This window comes from Halichoerus grypus, chromosome 13 (genome assembly GCF_964656455.1).
Source record: "Halichoerus grypus chromosome 13, mHalGry1.hap1.1, whole genome shotgun sequence".
NCBI lineage: Eukaryota > Metazoa > Chordata > Mammalia > Carnivora > Phocidae > Halichoerus > Halichoerus grypus.
Window position 1 is genome coordinate 36,081,739 of NC_135724.1, and position 19,019 is coordinate 36,100,757.

Consider the following 19,019-nt stretch of genomic DNA (forward strand, 5'->3'; position numbering starts at 1 on the left):
GAAACTAAATAATAACTTATAGGTAAAAGACAAAATCAAAGGTAAATTAAACAATATTTTCAGTTAAGTGAAAATGAATAGAATGTACCAAAATTTACAGAATGCCTCAAAAATAATACTTAGAAATTTATAGCACTCAACACCTATATTAGAAAGATCTGAAATCAATGGTCTTGGATTTAACCTTATTAAACTAGAAACAGAAAAGGAAATGGAATCTAAGAAAAAAATAAATGGGTGCCTGGGTGGCTCAGTCAGTTAAGCGTCTGCCTTCAGCTTGGGTCATGATCCCAGGGTCCCTGGATCAAGTCCCATAATATAGGGCTCCCTGCTCAGTGGGAGTCTGCTTCTCCGTCTCCCTCTGCCCCTCCCCCTGTTCCTGCTCTCTCTCTCTCAAATAAAATCTTTAAAAAAAAAAAAAAAAAAAACAGCAAAAATCAATGAAATAGAAACAAGAACTCAGTAGCAGAGGAAAATCAACAAAATCAAAAAGTTGGTTATTTGAAAATATTAAAGAAATTTATTATTTTCCTGATTATCAGAATGCTTCCCTCACCAAAACAAAAAATGCCGGGGCAGGGGGTGCGGTATGAGAAAGAAGACACAAATTGCTGACAGCAGCTTTAAGAAAGGTGACATCACCAGAGATTCTACTGATATTAAAAGGATCATAAGAGGGGCGCCTGAGTGGCTCAGTCGGTTAAGTGTCTGCCTTCGGCTCAGGTCATTATCTCAAGAGTCCTGAGATAAGCCCCACATCGGACTCTCCAGGGACCTTGCTTCTCCCTCTGCCTGTCCCTTTGCCTGCTTGTACGCACTCTCTGTCAAATAAATAAAAATAAAAGGATCATAATAGAGTATTATAAATAACTTCATGTCAACAAATTTGACAACTCAGGTAAAAGGGACAAATTTTCTGAAAGATACAAACTACTAAGGTTCACTCAAGAAAAACTGGGTAACCTATACAATCCTGTATCTATTAAAGACATTATATTTGTAGTTAAAAACCCTCCCACGAAGAAAACTCTAGGATCAGTTTGCTTACTGGGGATTTCTCTCAAACATTTAAAAAAGAAATAATACAAATCCTACACAAACTCTTCCAGAAAATTGCAGAAGACGAAAATATTTCTAAGAGGCTAGCATTACTCTGAAACCAAAACCAGATGAAGCTATTATAAGGAAAGAAAACTATACTACAATATCATCATATATTATATATTAAAGTTTTGAACAAAATTTTAGAAAAATGAGTCCGATAGTACATAAAATGATAATGTATCACAAATAGGTGGGGTTTGGTTCCAAGAATGCAAAGTTGGTTTATTATTTTAAAAGTCAGTGTAATTCATCATATTAATAAACTAAAAAGGGAAAACTGTATGATCATGTCAGTAAATGAAGAAAAATATATTTACAAAATCTATCATCCATTCCTGATAAAAAACTTTCTGCAAACTAGAAATTGTAGGCAACTGATAAAGAATCACAAAAAATCTACAGCAAACATCACCAGTAATGGACAAAGAAGGAATATTCCTGAGGTGAGGAATAAAGCCAAGGATTTCTGCTATTACCACTTCTATCCAACATTAAGACATCCATATGGGAAAGGAAGAATAAAACTTCCTTTATTCATATGCAACATAAGCCTCTATCTGGAAAATGCTACAGTATCTATAATAAAGCTAACAAGAACTAATATAAGTTTAGGAGGCTCCCAGGATATAAGATCAATATACAAAAAGTAACTGTACTTCCATATGTAAGCAATGAACAGATATAAAATATACGAAATAAGGGTAAATTTGACAAAATTGTTTAAGACCTGACACTGAACACTACAAAAGATTCCTAATAATATTAAGATGTTAACACTGGGGGAAACTGAGTGAGAAATATTCTATGTACTATCTCTGCAACATTTTGTTAAATCTACCATCATTCTAAAATAAAATGTTTACTTAAAACAAAAAATCATTCCTAAGAAATTAAAGACCTAAATAAATGAAAGACATACTGAGTTTGTGTGTAAAAAGACCTATTATTGTTAAAATCCTCCCCAAATTGATCTATAGAATCAGTGCAATGCCCATCAAAAAATTCTAGTAGGTATTCTTGTAGAAACTGTCAAGCTGATTCTAAAATTTATATGGAAAAGTAAAGAACCTAGACTAGCCAAAATAACTTTGAAAAGTAAGAAGAGAGTTGGTTCCTGATTTCAAGACATATTACAAAAAGCTACAGCTATTAGGAGAATGTGGTATTGGCATCAACATAAGAAAAAAAGATGAATGGAAGAAAATAAAAGTCGAGAAATAGACGCACACATATATGGACAGCTGATTTTTGGCAAAGGTACAAAAGGCAGTCGGTAAAGGGATAGTCTTTTCAACATATAATGGAACAACTGAATACCACATGTGAGAAAACCAACTTTAACCTATATTCCAAATGCAAGAATTAATTAAAGATGTGTCATAGGTCTAAACATAAACCTTAAAATCTATAAAACTCCTAGAAAAAAATGTAGCAAATCTTTGTGATCTTGAGTTAGGCAAAGATTTCTTAGATATTACACAAAAAGCACAACCCAATACAGAAAAAAAATTGGTAAATTAGGCTTCACCAAAACATACAACTTCTGCTCTTTGAAAAACACTGTTAAGAAAATGAAGACAAGTCACTGGGAATAATTACTAAATAGCATTTATCTGATAGTTGTATCCAATGTATATGAAGAACTTTTCCAAATTCAGTAGTAAGAAAACAATGCAATAAAGAAATCGGCAAAAGACTTGAAGATACTTCATCAAAGAAGAGATACAGATGGAAAATTAACACATGAAAATATGCTCGACATCATTGGTCATTAGGAAAATGAAAATTACAACCACAATGAGATGTTACACACCAAATAGAATGGTTAAAAAGACTGACCATAACGTACAAAGTGTTGATGAGGGTATGGAGCAATGGGAACTCCCACTGCTAGTGGGGCTATAAAATGGTATAACCATTTTGGAAAATAGCTTGGCAGTTTCATAAAACTTTAAATATACATCTAGGGGCACCTAGGTGGCTCAGTCGGTTAAGCATCTCTTTTTATTTTTAACTTTATTATGTTATGTTAGTCACCATACAATACCTCGTTAGTTTTTGATGTGGTGATCCACAATCCATTGTTTTCGTATAACACCCAGTGCTCCATGCAGTACGTGCCCTCCTTAATATCCATCATCGGGCTAACTCATCCCCCCTCCCACCTCCCCTCTAAAACCCTGTTTGTTTCTCAGAGTTCACAGTCTCTCATGGTTCATCTCTCCCTACGATTTCCCCCCCTTCATTTTTCCCTTCCTTCTCCTAATGTCCTCCATGCTATTCCTTATGTTCCACAAATAAGTGAAACCATATGATAATTGACTTTCTCTGCTTGACTTATTTCACTTAGCATAATCTCCTCCGGTCCCATCCATGTTGATGTAAAAGTTGGGTATTCATTCTTTCTGATGGCTGAGTAATATTCCATTGTATATATGGACCACATCTTCTTTATCCATTCATCTGTTGAAGGGCATCTCGGCTCTTTCCAGTTTGGCTATTGCGGACATTGCCGCTATGAACATTGGGGTGCATATGGCCCTTCTTTTCATTATATCTGTGTCTTTGGGGTAAATACCCAGGAGTGCAATTGCTGGGTCATAGGGTAGCTCTATTTTTAATTTTTTGAGGAACCTCCACACTGTTTTCCAAAGTGGCTGTACCAACTTGCATTCCCACCAACAGTGTAAGAGGGTTCCCCTTTCTCCACAACCTCTCCAACATTTGTTTCTTTCCCTGTCCATTTTGGCCATTCTAACTGCTGTAAGGTGGTAACTCAATGTGATTTTGATTTGAATTTCCCTGATGGCTAACGATGATGAACATTTTTTCATGTGTCTGTTAGCCATTTGTACGTCTTCTTCAGAGAAGGGTCTCTTCATGTCTCCTGCCCATTTTTTGACTTATTTGTTTTTTGGATGTTGAGTTTGAGAAATTCTTTATATATCTTGGATACCAGCCCTTTATCTGTAGTGTCATTTGCAAATATCTTCTGCCATTCTGTGGGTTGCCTCTTTGTTTTGTTGACTGTTTCCTTTGCTGTGCAGAAACTTTTTATCTTGATGAAATCCCAAAAGTTCATTTTTGCTTTTGTTTCACTAGCTTTTGGAGATGTATCTTGAAAGAAGTCATTGTGGCCGATGTCAGAGAGGTTACTGCCTATGTTCTCCTCTAGGATTTTGATGGATTCCTGTCTCACATTGAGGTCTTTCATCCACTTTGAGTTTATCTTTGTGTATGGTGTTAGAGAATGGTCGAGTTTCATTCTTCTGCATGTGGCTGTCCAATTTTCCCAGCACCATTTATTGAAGAGACTGTCTTTTTTCCATTGCGTATTTTTTCCTGCTTTGTCGAAATTATTTGACCATAGAGTTGAGAGCCCATATGGGGGTTCTCTATTCTGTTCCATTGGTCTATATGTCTGTTTTTGTGCCAGTACCATGCTGTCTTGGCGATCACAGCTTTGTAATATAGCTTGAAATCGGCCAACGTGATGTCCCCAGCTTTGTTTTTCTTTTTCAACATTTCCTTGGCGATTCGGGGTCTTTTCTGATTCCATACAAATTTTAGGATTGTTTATTCCAGCACTTTGAAAAATGTCATTGGAATTTTGATCGGGATGGCGTTGAAGGTATAGATTGCTCTGGGTAGCATAGATATTTTAACAATGTTTATTCTTCTGATCCATGAGCATGGAATGTTGTTCCATCTTTTTGTGCCTTCTTCAATTTCTTTCATGAGTGTTCTGTAGTTCCTAGAGTATAGATCCTTTACCTCTTTGGTTAGGTTTATTCCGAAGTATCTTATGGTTTTTGGTGCTATTGTAAATGGAATCGTTTCTCTAATTTCTCTTTCTACAGTTGCATTGTTAGTGTATAAGAAAGCAACTGATTTCTGTGCATTGATTTTGTATCCTGCCACATTACTGAATTGCTGTATGAGTTCTAGTAATTTGGGGGTGGAGTCTTTTGGGTTTTCCATATAAAGTATCATGTCATCTGCGAAAAGAGTTTGACTTCTTCTTTGCCAATTTGAATACCTTTTATTTCTTTTTGTTGTCTGATTGCTGTTGCTAGGACTTCTAGTAATATGTTGAACAATAGTGGCGAGAGTGGGCATCCTTGACGTGTTCCTGATCTTAAGGGAAAGGCTCTCAGCTTTTCCCCATTGAGGATGATATTCGCTGTGGGTTTTTCATAGATGGATTTTATGAACTTGAGGAATGTTCCCTCTATCCCTATACTCTGAAGAGTTTTAATTAGGAAAGGATGCTGTATTTTGTCAAATGCTTTTTCTGCATCAATTGAGAGGACCATACGGTTCTTCTCCCTCCTCTTATTAATGTGTCCTATCATGTTGATTGATTTGTAAATGTTGAACCACCCTTGCATCCCGGGGATAAATCCCACTTGGTCATGGAGGATGATCCTTTTAATGTATTGTTGGATCCTATTAGCTAGGATTTCGTTAAGGATTTTGGAATCCATATTCATCAGGGATCTCGGTCTGAAATTCTCCTTTTTGATGGGGTTTTTGCCTGGTAAGGGGATTAAGGTAATGCTGGCCTCATAGAATCAGTTTGGAAGTTTTCCTTCTGTTTCTATTTTTTGAAACAGCTTCAGTAGAATAGATATTATTTCTTCTTTGAATGTTTGGTAGAATTCCCCAGGGAATCCATCAGGCCCTGGACTCTTGTTTTTTGGGAGGTTTTTGATCACTGCTTCAATCTTGTTACTGGGCATTGGCCTATTCAGGTTGTCAATTTCTTCCTGTTTCAGTCATGGCAGCTTACAGGTTTCCAGGAAGGCATCCATTTCATCCAGATTGCTCAGTTTATTGGCATATAGTTGTTGATAATAATTTCTAATAATTGTTTCATTTCCTTGGTGTTAGTCGTGATCTCTCCCCTTTCATTCATAATTTTATTAATTTGGGTCCTTTCTCTTTTCTTTTGGGTAAGTCTGGCCAGTGGTTTATCGATCTTATTAATTCTTTCAAAGAACCAGCTTCTAGTTTTGTTGATCTGATCTACTGTGTTTCTGGTTTCTAATTCATTCTGCTCTAATCTTTATTTCTCTTCTAATGTGTGGCTTAGGCATCGTTTGTTGCTTTTTCTCTAGTTCTTTAAGGTGTAGAGTTATTAGTGAATTCGGGATTTTTCTATTTTTTTGAGTGAGGCTTGGATGGCTATGTATTTCCCCCTTAGGACCGCCTTTGCAGTATCCCATTGGTTTTGGACCGATGTGTTTTCGTTCTCATTGGTTTGCATGAATTGTTTAAGTTCTTCTTTGACTTCCTGGTTGACCCTAACATTCTTGAGCAGAGTGGTCTTTAGCTTCCAAGTGTTTGAATTTCTTCCAAATTTTTTCTTGTGACTGAGTTCCAGGTTTAAAACGTTGTGGTCTGAGAATATGCAGTGAATAATCTCAGTCTTTTGGTATCGGTTGAGACCTGATTTGTGACCCAGTATGTGGTCTATTCTGGAGAAAGTTCCATGTGCGCTTGAGAAGAATGAGTATTCTGTTGTTTTAGGGTGGAATGTTCTGTATATATCTATGAGGTCCATCTGGTCCAGTGAGTCATTCAAAGCTCCTGTCTCTTTGTTGATCTTCTGCTTAGATGATCTATTACTGAGAGTGGAGTATTGAGGTCTACAATTAATGTATTGTTATCAATATGACCCTTTATTTTGGTTAACAATTGGCTTATGTAGATGGCTGCTCCCATGTTGGGGGCATAGATATTTACAATTGTTAGATCTTCTTGTTGGATAGACCCTTTAAGAATGATAATAGTGTCCTTCTGTGTCTCTAACTACAGACTTTAGTTTAAAATCTAATTTGTCTGATATAAGAATTGCTACCCCAGCTTTCTTTTGAGGTCCGCTGGCATGGAATATGGATCTCCATCCCTTCACTTTCAGTCTGGATGTATCTTTAGGTTCAAAATGAGTCTCCTGTAGACAGCATATGGATGGGTCCTGTCTTCTTATCCAATCTGCAACCCTGTGCCATTTTATGGGAGCATTTAGGCTGTTCACATTGACAGTGATTATTGAAAAGATATGAACTGTCATCATGTTGCCTGTGAAGACGTTGTTTTTATAGACTATCCCTGTAAATTTCTGTTGTATATCACTCTTGGGGTCTTTCTCCTTTTATAGAACCCCCCTTAATATTTCTTGCAGGGCTGGCTTAGTGGTCACATATTCTTTCAGTTTCTGCCAGTCTTGGAGCTCTGCATCTCTCCATCCATTCTAAAGGACAGCCTTGCCAGATAAAAGTATTCTTGGCTGCATGTTCTTCTCGTTTAGTACCCTGAATATGTCTTGCCAGGCCTTTCTGGCTTGCCAGGTCTCTGTGGATAGGTCTGACGTTATTCTGAAGTTCCTCCCTCTGTACGTAAGGAATCTCTTCCCCCAAATGCCCTTAAGATGGTTTCCTTGGTTCTAAGATTTGTGAGTTTTAATATTACATGCCGGGGTGGTTGGCCTGTTTTCCTTGATCTTGGGAGGGGTCCTCTCTGCCTCTAGGACACGAATGTTTGTTTCATTCCCCAGATTAGGAAAGTTCTCAGCTATGATTTGCTCAACTACATCTTCTAGTCCTCTCTCTCTCTCCACTCCCTCTGGTATTCCAATAATTCTGACATTGGAACGCTTCATGGTATCACTTATTTCTCTGATTCTATTTTCATGGATTCTGAGTTGTTTTTCCCTGGCCTCCTCTTTTCCCTTTTTATCTATTAAATTGTCTTCCAGATCACTAATTCGCTTTTCTGCCTCACTTACCCTAGCTGTTAGATTATCTAGATTAGATTGGATCTCATTGATAGCACTTTTAAGTTCTGCCAATTCAGCTTTCATTTCTGCCCTCAGAGACTCTATGTTGCCATTAATTGATTTCTCCATTCTAGCTGTTGTCTTCACAATTGCTAACCTGAATTCCACCTCCAACATCTTGGTTATATCTGCATCCATTTGTAAATCTGCGGCATAAGTCATAATCTCGGAGTCTTTCCTATTTTGGGGGTTCCTCCTCCTAGTCATTCTGTTGAGGGGCGGTTGAGGGAATGTATAGAGTCAATTATTGACCAGAACCCAAGTAAGATGCACCTGTTTTCTAGGGACCTTAGGGTTGCTGGTCTCTTGTTCTCCCAGCCTGTCTTCTGGGGGAGGGGCCTGCCACGCTGGTACTCAGGCAACCCTGTTTGGGCACAGTTGCCCTTCCCCCTTGTGGTGGGGTATGGGCTCAGTGGGAACCATTTTTGGGGGGCTTTTGTTCTCTGGCGGCTTTCCCTGGTGGCTTTCCGCGTCTCTTCCAAGAGTCAGAGCAGAAGAGACCGTTTCCAACCCTCTGCCTCAGAGCAGAGAGATCACAGTCTGTTCTTCAGTGAGCTCTCCAGGCCACACTGTCTCCGTTTCTGTCTGTGCTGCTATAAACTGCAGCGTCCTGGGTTGTGCGCCCCTCCGCAGTGCTCCCAGTCCTGCCTCCAGGTCGGGGCACGTCTCTGCCCTTTGTACTTCTAAAACCGCCAGCCACTCCCAGTTCGCACACGTGACCCCGCTGCTCCAGTTTCTGTCTGGGGAGCTGCCCTAAAGTCCTTGCCCCACCGCTACCGGTCTGCGAGTCTGCCCGTCCCCAGCGCAGGAGGCTATCGCTCACTGGCGGTGTAGGATCCCCACGGCCAGGCACCTTCCCACTGCCGTTTATCCTCCGATATCTGCCCGCGGAATCACAGCTCCCCACTTGGTACCTCGAAACCAACCGCCTGTGATATTGTTTGTAGAGATCCAGATCTTCTTACATCTCAGGCTGATTTCATAGGTGCTCAGAGTGGTCTGGTAGATATCCAGCTCAATTCTGGGGACCAGTTGGAATAGGGCCCCCTACTCCTCTGCCATCTTTTCCCCCTTCCTCCAAGCATCTGACTCTTGATTTCAGCTCAGGTCATGCCCTCAGGGTCTTGGGATCAAGCCCCACACTGGGCTCGGTGTTCAGTGCAGAGTGCACTTGTCCCTCTCCCTCTCCTCCTCGCCCTGCTTGTGCTGGCTACCCCCACCCTAAAATAAATAAACAATTTTTTTTAATAAATAAACATACATCTAGCAATTGTACTCAGAGGTATTTATTCAACAGAAATGAAAGCATGTATCTGTATGTAGACTTGTATACAAATATTCACAACTGCTTTATAGGTTAAAGCCAAACACTGGAAACAATTCAAATGTCCATTAGTAACTGAATATATCAGGGGCACCTGGGTGACTCCGTGGGTTAAACATGTGCCTTCGGTTCAGGTCATGATCTCAGGGTCTTGGGGACGAGCCCCACTTTGGACTCCCTACTCAGCAAGGAGTTTGCTTCTCCCTCTGGCCCTCCCCCAGCTTGTGTGCTCTCTCTCAAATAAATAAAATCTTAAAAAAATATATAAATGAACAGATCAACAAACTGTAATATATCTATAAAAGGGAAAACTCTTCAGCAATAAAAAAGAATAAACTGCTCATATATGCAACAACATGGGTGAATCTCAAATTCTTGTACTGAACAAAAGAAGGCGGACAAAAAAGAAAAAAAAAAGCATACTGTATGATTCCATCTATATAAATTTTAGAAGACGCCAAGTACTCTATCATGACAGAAAGCAGATTAGTGGTTTCCTAGGGATGGGACAGGACAGGGTAAGAAGGGACAGGAAAGAGGACTTACCAAGGGGCAGAGGAAATTTCTGGGGTTGATGGCTATGTTCATTATCTTAATTATAGTTGTGATTTCACAGGTATAAACAAACATGTTAAAACTTATCAAACTGTTCACCTTCAACATGCAACTTATAGTACGCTAACAACTTTAAATAAAGTTGTTAAAAACGTTAGTTTTGGGCACCTGGGTGGCTCAGTCGGTTAAGCGTCTACCTTCAGCTCAGGTCATGATCCCAGGGTCCTGGGATCAAGCCCCACGTAGGGCTCCTGCTAGGCAAAGAGTCTGCTTTCTCCCTCTCCCTCTGCCACTCCCCTTGCTTATTCTCGCTCTCTCTCTCAAATAAATAAATCTTAAAAAAAAAAAATGTTAGTTTCAAAGGAAGACACATCCAATCATTTGCCTTACCAATCAAAACCAAATGTGTGGCTGGCATCCTCCATTCAAGAAACCCGGCTACCTTCAGGTAAACCTTCAGATTTAAACTTTCCAAGCCACACCTCTTTTCTACTGTTTATTAAAATATAAAATACACAGAAAAAGTATACAAGTAACAATAAGAAAGTTGCACACACTTGGTACAAGCAAGCCCACTTGAAAAGGAAAAATAACCAATTATATGACTGACAGTTCCCAAAGCTAAAAACAAATTAGCTGCTCAGGAGAAGCATGGCTATTCCTGCTACTAAGCTCCATTTTTTCCACAGGCCCCTGTAACAAAAGGAAGTAGTCTCAGTACCATCCTCACAGAGGGGACAACAAGCAAAGGACATGAGGCAGGAGGGGCACAGCAATATTTCTTATGATGCCTCTCAATACAGGTAGTGGCAAGAAGCCACAGTAAAAGCAGAGACAGAGGGGACCCAACCAGATAGGCAGCTCGAGTCATCAGCTTAAAACGAGTAAATAAATTTTAGAAAATGTAGAGAAATATGTGGGTCTCAGACCTTTCAGACAATCCTCCATATATATTCACTCCACAGAATATGGATAAACACTGAATTCTGAGTTTGAGATCATTCCCCCAAGCAAAAGCTTGAAGAGCACTATTCCGCATGCTAGTAAGCCAGCCTCCACCCTGCCTCACCGTGGCACGGGCTGAGGGACTCCATTCACTCTGGTCAGTACCACATCTGTTCCTGGACAAACTGTCCGATGGAACGGAGCGCGCTCTGGGTTTCACCTTCTCATTCCCCTTGTCTTCAGGACTCCCAATTATTTCAATTTATCGCATTTTGAGGTCATTTTAAAATACCTGATTAAATAAATCAACTCAAACCAAGTATTTAAGAACAAAAGGATATGGCTGAAACAGATTTAAAATCCAACTGCAGGTTTTTTTTTTTTTAATTTTATCTATTTTTAAGTAAGCTCTACACCCAACATGGGGCTTGAACTCACAATCCTGAGATCAAGAGTCACATGCTCTACTGACTGAGCCAGCCAGGCGCCCCTCAGTTGCAGGCTTTTGAAGGGATAGAAGGGAAACGAGACTAAGAAAGCAAGATTCAGAAAAAAGCAGGCCCCAGTGGCCTTTCACGGAGTGTTCCGTCTCCATCACCACAACTTTTAAGAGTCTGACGACTCAAATAACATGTGAACAAATAGAATAAAAAAGTAAAATTCCCTACCTTACATGCTGAGGCAAGCAGGGCCTTTGAATTGCTACAAGCAACACAAAATATTTCATAACCATGTCCATATCTAAAATTTAAAAAGAAAAAAAAATGCATGACCCCTATATTAGTATAGGCACCTATTCTCAGGCTGCAGTTTTAAAATGTGAAAAGAACATCAATCTCTCTAACATACAATTCTTTTAGGGACATTACATTTCTGTCTAGGCATACATTTAGGGAAAAAAAAGAGACTGGGGAAAATGCCAGCTTCCTAAAAGTAATACAACTTATTCAAACAATTAGATTAAAATATGAGTTTTCACCCCCAGCCACCCAGTACAACAAACAATAAATCCAGAAAAGGTTTTGATGGAGAACCACAAAAGGGAAAAAAACAAAAACAACAGAATAATAAATCTTAGAAGTCCTTTTGAAAAAGTAAAAGAAATATAATGTTATGTCTCTACTTTAAATATGAAGACCAATAAACAAATCCAGTAATACATAGTAATACAGAGTAATATAAAAATCTATGTGAAGTTTTTCTTACCCCTTAGGAAGGCCACTAAAGATTTTTAGATGGGAAGGAACAATGTAGGTAAAAGGAAAGCAAAGGAGAAAATCAAATTGTGGTGAGAAAAAAAAAAAATCACAAGCTATGACAGAATCAGATCAAAGAGCTTAACTTTAAGTTTAACTTACAGTTTTTGAACTTCAGGCCATAAAGTATTCTGCAGAAGATGATCCTCAGTGGGAGGTTCTACAATAAATGTATAGCATTGCAATTATTTTTTCTATTTTCATGCAAATAAGTGAATTCCATAGCACTTATTTAGGTCAAGAGTAACAGGTACGATACTATGTGTACTAATGACTCTGTTAAACCACCTTTTTACCATTTCTTACCTGTAAGGATGGAGGGGTGAAAGGCCACTGGTTGATACTCAAAACTAGTACTAGTTAACAGTTCCTCTTCATCAGAAGGCTGAGAAGCTGTATCTCCTAGTTTAAAAGAAACACATCAACATCATCAATCAGTCCTCATATGTATATGTCCTATGCACATCCCAATATTAAGACCATCAGAAAGCAGTGGCACCTCAAACTACTGATTGTACTTCAAAGACACATCAACGTGATTCCAAAGCCAAGGCTATTTCCGCTACTCCAGTATTTACCAAATGTGCTCCTTGAAGCACCAGTCAATTCCATAAAGATTCCTTCCTTTTTCTTTGACCTAATGTTTCCCAAACTTAAAACAATCAGACAAATTCTTCAGGCTAGCCATATTCGCATGTGTGGTGGCAGTGCTCCATGAAACACACTCTGTGAAAGCTGCACCAATTTCAGGGTCTGCGTATGGACAGAGTACTTAGCATGAAATGTCTGATGGAGAATGCAGATGCATGTATTGTGATTTAAAAAAAAAAAATTGGAGGCATTTAGGTGGCACAGTCGATTAAGCGGCCGACTCTTGGTATTGACTTGGGCTGTAGGGATCGAGCCGTACTTGGGGCTCTGCACTCAGCAAGGAGTCTGCTTGAGATTCTCTCCTTCTCCCTCTGCCCCTCCCCCCTTCTCTAAAATAAATACATAAATCTTAAAAAAATTATTTTATTTATTTATTTGACAAAGAGAGACAGCGAGAGGGGGAACACAAGCAGGGGGAGTGAGAGAGGGAGAAGCAGGCTTCCCGCTGAGCAGGAAGCCCGATGCGGGGCTCGATCCCAGGACCCTGGGACCATGACCTGAGCTGAAGGCAGACGCTTAACGACTGAGCCACCCAGGAGCCCCAACCTTAAAAAAATTATTTAAAAAAATCAGTAATGAACATGAGGTACATGTTATCCAAGTGTGTAACTAGGTCTTAAAAACCACTATGGGTTCAAAACTTTTGGACGCTTAAAGCCTTACCCTGAAAGACAGCTTTATTTGATAACCCCAAAGCAGGGACAGTAGCTCCTTCTGGAAGATCACTGTCTTGCTGGAATAAAAAGTATGATACATGTTTTAAACACTAAAAGTTACTATTACCTCAGGCACACAAAAATATCATGCTCATAAATGCAGAGGAACAATTTAAAGACCACATTGTGTGGATATCTGCCTACACTTCCATTTTCTTTTAAACCAACAGATGGAATGCTAAGCAATCACTCTGCAAAGACAGGCTGCAGTTAACCCCCAACCCTCTACACCCAATCCATAAAGTCGGCTATCTTCTCATCCACGAGCTTGTCAAACCCTAACAGCTCTATGAGTTTCAAAGTCTGACAAAGAGAGCACTCATCTGGTTTCTAGCAAAAAGTGGGCTGAAAATGGCATGCCCAGGGCTCTACTTCCAAGAGTCTCCCAAGCACATGCCTAATGATGCCCATGCAAACACCACTGTTTCCTAAAAAGGCACACAGTATTTTCATTAAACATATTTAAATAACTCAATATTTAAAAAAATTTTTACAGAGTGCCATTTGAAGTGCCAGTAATCTGCTTATACCCTGCAATTTATACCAATCAAATTATCTTTAGCCACCAAATAAATCATTGGTCTCATCCAGTAATTCCAAGTACTTCAGTTCCACTGCTCCCTACCTCTAACCTACAGCTACATGGAAATCTCCTTGAAAATATGACCTATCTAGGGGTGCCTTAGTGGCTCAGGTAGCTAAATGTCTGCCTTCCGGCTCAGGTCATGATCCCAGGGTCCTGGGATCGACCCCCACATCAGCTCTCTGCTCAGCAGGTAGCATGCTTCTCCCTCTCCCTGCCGCTCCCATTTGTGTGTTCTCTCTCTAATAAATAAATGAAATCTTAAAAAAAAAAATGACCTATTATATATTGTTTTACTGTAGGCACCTAACACAGTGATGATACATGATATTCCTGCCTTGATTTAACATTGCTATTCTTTACAGTGTCTTAGGCTACTGTTTAAAAAAATTTCTGGTTTTAACATTTAAATTATTGCACGTCACAATGTGCACAAAAGTTTGTCAAACCAATAACAACATGATTTGACTTCCTTTTACCCATGAGCTCCGTTTACAGGCCTAAGCAAAAAAAATTTTTTAAATGAAGTACATGGATTTAGTTGAAACATTAGAGGAATACTCACATTACAAAGCACAAGATCCAGCGATTGGCCCGTAATGGCACAAAAATTTTCCACAAAATTCCGAGGTGCAGAAAATACTCGAAGAACTTTTTCATCTGCTCCAGATACAAACTGAAACCGACTAATCATTGCCAAACATTTCAGGTCATATCCATGTATCTGAGGCCTGGCAATTTCATGCCAAGTCACCTGGGTATTAAAATAGGATAAACAAAAAATGATCATACATTTCAAAAACCAAATTCTTTTCAACAAGCAAAATATCAGATGCAAAATCATTTATTATGCCATGGAAATATGACCACAGAGCATATTCATCTGTGTTGTGTTTAGTGATAATTCAATCCTTTTTGTTACTGAGTAGTATTCCCTTGTACAGCTATATATAGAGACATGTATATATACACATATACATAAGCTTGTTGATCCATTCACGTACTGATAGACATTTAGATTATTTCCACTTTTTGTCTTTTTCTGAAAAAGCAGTTGTGAACATTTCTGTACAAGTCTTTGCACAGACGTGGGCTTCTATTTTTCTTGGGTAAATACTACCTGTAAGTAAAATGGCTGCATGATATCAAAGATGCATATTTAAATTTTTAAGAAACTGCCGAACTATTTCCCAAAGAGGTTATACATTTCACAATCCCACCAGCAGGGTACAAGAGTGCCAGTGGCCTGCCCCTTCATCAACACTTGGTACACTCTTTTACTTTAGTCATTTTGATAGGTGTGTAATGGTATCTCACTGTAGCTTTACTTTGCATTTCCCTAATGACTAGTGGGGTTGAGAATCTTTTCCTGTCCTTATTTCCTTGTATCTTCTTTGGAGAAGTATCTGTTCAAATCTTTTGCCCATTTTTTTACAGGATTGTTTGTTTTCCTATTACTCAGTTCTGAGATGTTCTTTATATACTCTGGATATCAATCCCTTACTAGAGATGTGCTTGGTAAATACTTTCTCCCAGTTTGTGACCTGTCTTCTCATTTTCCTGACGGTGTCTTTCAAAAAGCAGAAATTTTACATTTTGGTGAAGTCCAATTTATCCATTTTTTTTTAATGAATGACTAATAAACAACAGCTGAGCTGTACAGGTAATAAATCACAAAGGGCCAAAGAAATGCACTGCAAATCATGTGCTTTGTTTTTTAATGGACTCCAGTGTTGCTCCCAATGTCCTCAACTCCATAATTTGAATCTACCACTGCTACTGAAGTAGTGGCAGATTTCACTCATTTTCAAGGACTGACCCACAGTCAGTTCCAAGAATTTTTGTCAGAAATTAAAGCTGAGTACACAGGCTTTCTCTACCACATAGCACAGTTCAATGGCTTGCCAGTGGTAAAGTTCGGTTGTAATTTTTTGGGCTCAGGTCCAAGACTGAAAAGTTTATTGCCCTCAATCACTATTACCTAATACTACATGACTTTAGAAATTTGCTTTTACTGCAGACTTGACAGTGTTTCCTAATGAATTAAACCTAAAATTACAAGGGATAAGTGAAATTTTATGTAGAACGCAAGTAAATACACTTTGAAAACAACTAACACTTAAATTGTCTGAACTGTAAAGAGTATATGTATGTCTAAGTTTTTAAGAAAATACCGAACCGGGGGCGCCTGGGTGGCTCAGGCGTTAAGCGTCTGCCTTCGGCTCAGGTTGTGGTCCCAGGGTCCTGGGATCGAGCCCCGCATCGGGCTCCCTGCTTCTCCCTCTCCCACTCCCCCTGCTTGTGTTCCCTCTCTCGCTGTTTCTGTCTGTCAAATAAATAAATAAAATCTTTAAAAAAAAAAAGAAAATACCGAACCGTTTTCCTAACTGCTGTATCATTTTGCACTCCTACCGGCAACATATGAAAGCCCGGCCGCTCAGCATCCTTAGCTCCGCTCCTTACTGTCAGTACTTCTTACTTCGGCCACTCTACAGTGTGCAGAGGCACCGTGTCATTGTTTTCACTTGCATTTTCATAGTGGTTAACAATGTTGCCCCACTTTTCACATGCTAAAGGATGTTTTTTAAAAAAAAGTACTTTAAAAAAATGTCAGTCAAGTAGGAAGACATTGTACCTGTAATTGGTCTTTTCTCTTCCACGGAGCAAAAAGTCGAGTTGTCTGGTCAGTACCAACAGTGATGATAAACTCTCCTTCTGGATCCCACATTAGGTCTTGGACACCATCAAAGTGTCCTGAAATAACAATCTCTGGAGTCCACTCTCTCTGCAATGAAAGTACTCATTACACATCAAAATAATCAGAGATGATTACTACTCAGAATTAAGTCTAATCATGATAATGCCTTCCGCCCTCAGGGCTAATGATGGAAAAGACTGATGCCCCCATCCCCCCAGCAAGGTAAAAAGCTAAAAAAAACAAAAAACAAAAAAAAACAAGATGGGATCTTAAAATAATAGGATCCTAAAATAAAAGGATAGGTTTTCCAATCAAGCATATTAGAACTTAAACATTCAAATATGTGTTGCGTCCTTTAAAGCAGTAACCCTGGGAAATTCCCCTCTGTTCAGCATTTACTGAATGCCTCCTAGAAGCCAAACACTATTTAACTCTTCTCTGCCTCAAAGAACTATTCTGTAAAAGAGTTACCAAGCTTATACGGTTGTTACGAGAATTGAATGAATTTTTATTTGTAAAGCACCCAGAACAATGCCATACTAGGCATTATGTATTTTTCTGTTAAACTACATAATAAAGAGTATTATGTAAAATGAGTCAGTAGATTCTAAGTATGTGCCTGATTGGTTTTTTTTTTTTTAAAGATTCATTTATTTTAGGGAGACAGAGAGGGAAAGAGAGTGCACCAGCGGGAGGGGCAAAGGGAGAGGGAGAAAGAATCTCAAGCAGACTCTACTCAGCACAGAGCCCAACGCGGGGCTTGATCTCACACCCTGATATCACAACCTGAGCCGAAACCAAGAGTCGGATGCTTCACCAATTGCGCCACCCAGGAGTCCTGATGGCTTTCTTTATCAAGTAAAAGGAGCTACAGGTATAGAGAACAGAGGATGAATCAAACCTAGCGTACCCACAACCTGAGGAAGCTTGTACCAGCAAGCATGCGAACAAAGAGACGATGAAATATAGAAAATGTCATGTGTCTCATCTACAAGCATCTTTTGAACAACCTAAGTAGTGGTAAAACAATCTTTAGAGTAAAAGTAAATTTGTATAAATAGCTAAAAGGTCACTCAAAGCCAAGTATGATGAATACAGTCAGTGATTAAACTAAGCTATATTATTTTCTAGTCAAAAAAATTAAAAGGTTGTGACTAAGAAGTGCTAATTTCTTCTGTGACATAAAAATTGATTCTGAAGTTAGCACTAATGGGAGTTCCCAAAAAGTTCTGAACAAAGAGCAGCACTTTTGGACTCTCAGTACAGTTTTCCACTGTAACAGTCCTAACATACAGTATTTGTTTTTAAAAGCAGCCCTAATTGTAACAAATGTGCCACTCTGGTGTGGGAGGCTGTGCATGTGTGGGGGCAGAGGGTAAATGGGACCTCTCTGTACTTTCTGCTCAATTTTTTTGTGACCCTAAAACTTCTTTAAAAAAATAAAATGTATAAAGTCACCTTAAATACCTGGTAAGCAGCTATTATAAATCTGAAGCCAAATTATAAGCACAAATAAAGTTCCTTGAATTCTATCTTCTGGTTTGAGTTTCTTTTTACTCATCTGATGCTTTTTTTCTATGAAGGCTCTCAAACACTAAAGCTAAAATATGGCTCAAAGGCACTCCGAGTTAAGAACAAAATTTATCCTAAAACATATCTTATCTAAAAGTTCCTTAGGGGCACCTGAGTGGCTCAGTCAGTTAAGCATCCCCCAACTCTTGATTTTGGTTCAGGTCATGATCTCAGGTCGTGGGACTGAGTCCCCACATCGGGTTTCATGCTCAGCAAGAAGTCTGCTGGGATTTTCTCCCTCTGCCCCTCCCCCACCCACATGCGCATACTCTCTCAAATTAAAAAATCTTAAAAAAAAAAAAAAAGTGCCTTAGCTGATGATTCCCTGGCTCATTTCATAGTAGAAATAATCCTTTTGTTTCTTGGTATGTTTGTACAGTTGACACACAATGTTACATTAGTTTCAGGTGTACAACAGTGATTCAACGTATCTATACATTATGCTATGCTCCCACCAGTGTAGTTACCACCTGTCCCCATAAACACTATTACAATACCATTGACTATATTCCTTATGCTGTATCTTTTCTTCCCACGACTTATTCATTCCGTAACTGGAAGTCTGTACCTCCCACTCCCCTTCAGCTACTTGGCCCAACCCTACATCCTCTTTCCTCTCCGGAAACCATCAGTTTGTTCTCTGTATGTATAGGTCTGATTCCATACTAATAGAAACAATCTTGAAGGTCAACACCAAATGGAAAATATAAGGGAAAAAGTAAATCATTCCATGCATTGAGAAGTCAAATCCTTATATATAACATAACTATTACA

General features: G+C 39.0%; 1 protein-coding gene across 2 annotated transcripts in view; it reads right to left on the minus strand.

Annotated features, from left to right (window-relative positions):
• Nucleotides 1-19,019, minus strand: part of ELP2 (elongator acetyltransferase complex subunit 2) — a 48,802-nt gene that overhangs the window by 11,111 nt on the left and 18,672 nt on the right. For both annotated transcript variants that reach the window (XM_078060421.1, XM_078060420.1), the window contains 6 exons: nucleotides 16,611-16,760; nucleotides 14,541-14,729; nucleotides 13,340-13,409; nucleotides 12,332-12,427; nucleotides 12,128-12,185; nucleotides 11,438-11,510 (listed from right to left, as the gene is read on the minus strand). In XM_078060421.1, the coding sequence (XP_077916547.1) occupies nucleotides 11,438-11,510; nucleotides 12,128-12,185; nucleotides 12,332-12,427; nucleotides 13,340-13,409; nucleotides 14,541-14,729; nucleotides 16,611-16,760 (636 nt within the window). The remainder of the gene's footprint in view (nucleotides 1-11,437; nucleotides 11,511-12,127; nucleotides 12,186-12,331; nucleotides 12,428-13,339; nucleotides 13,410-14,540; nucleotides 14,730-16,610; nucleotides 16,761-19,019) is intronic.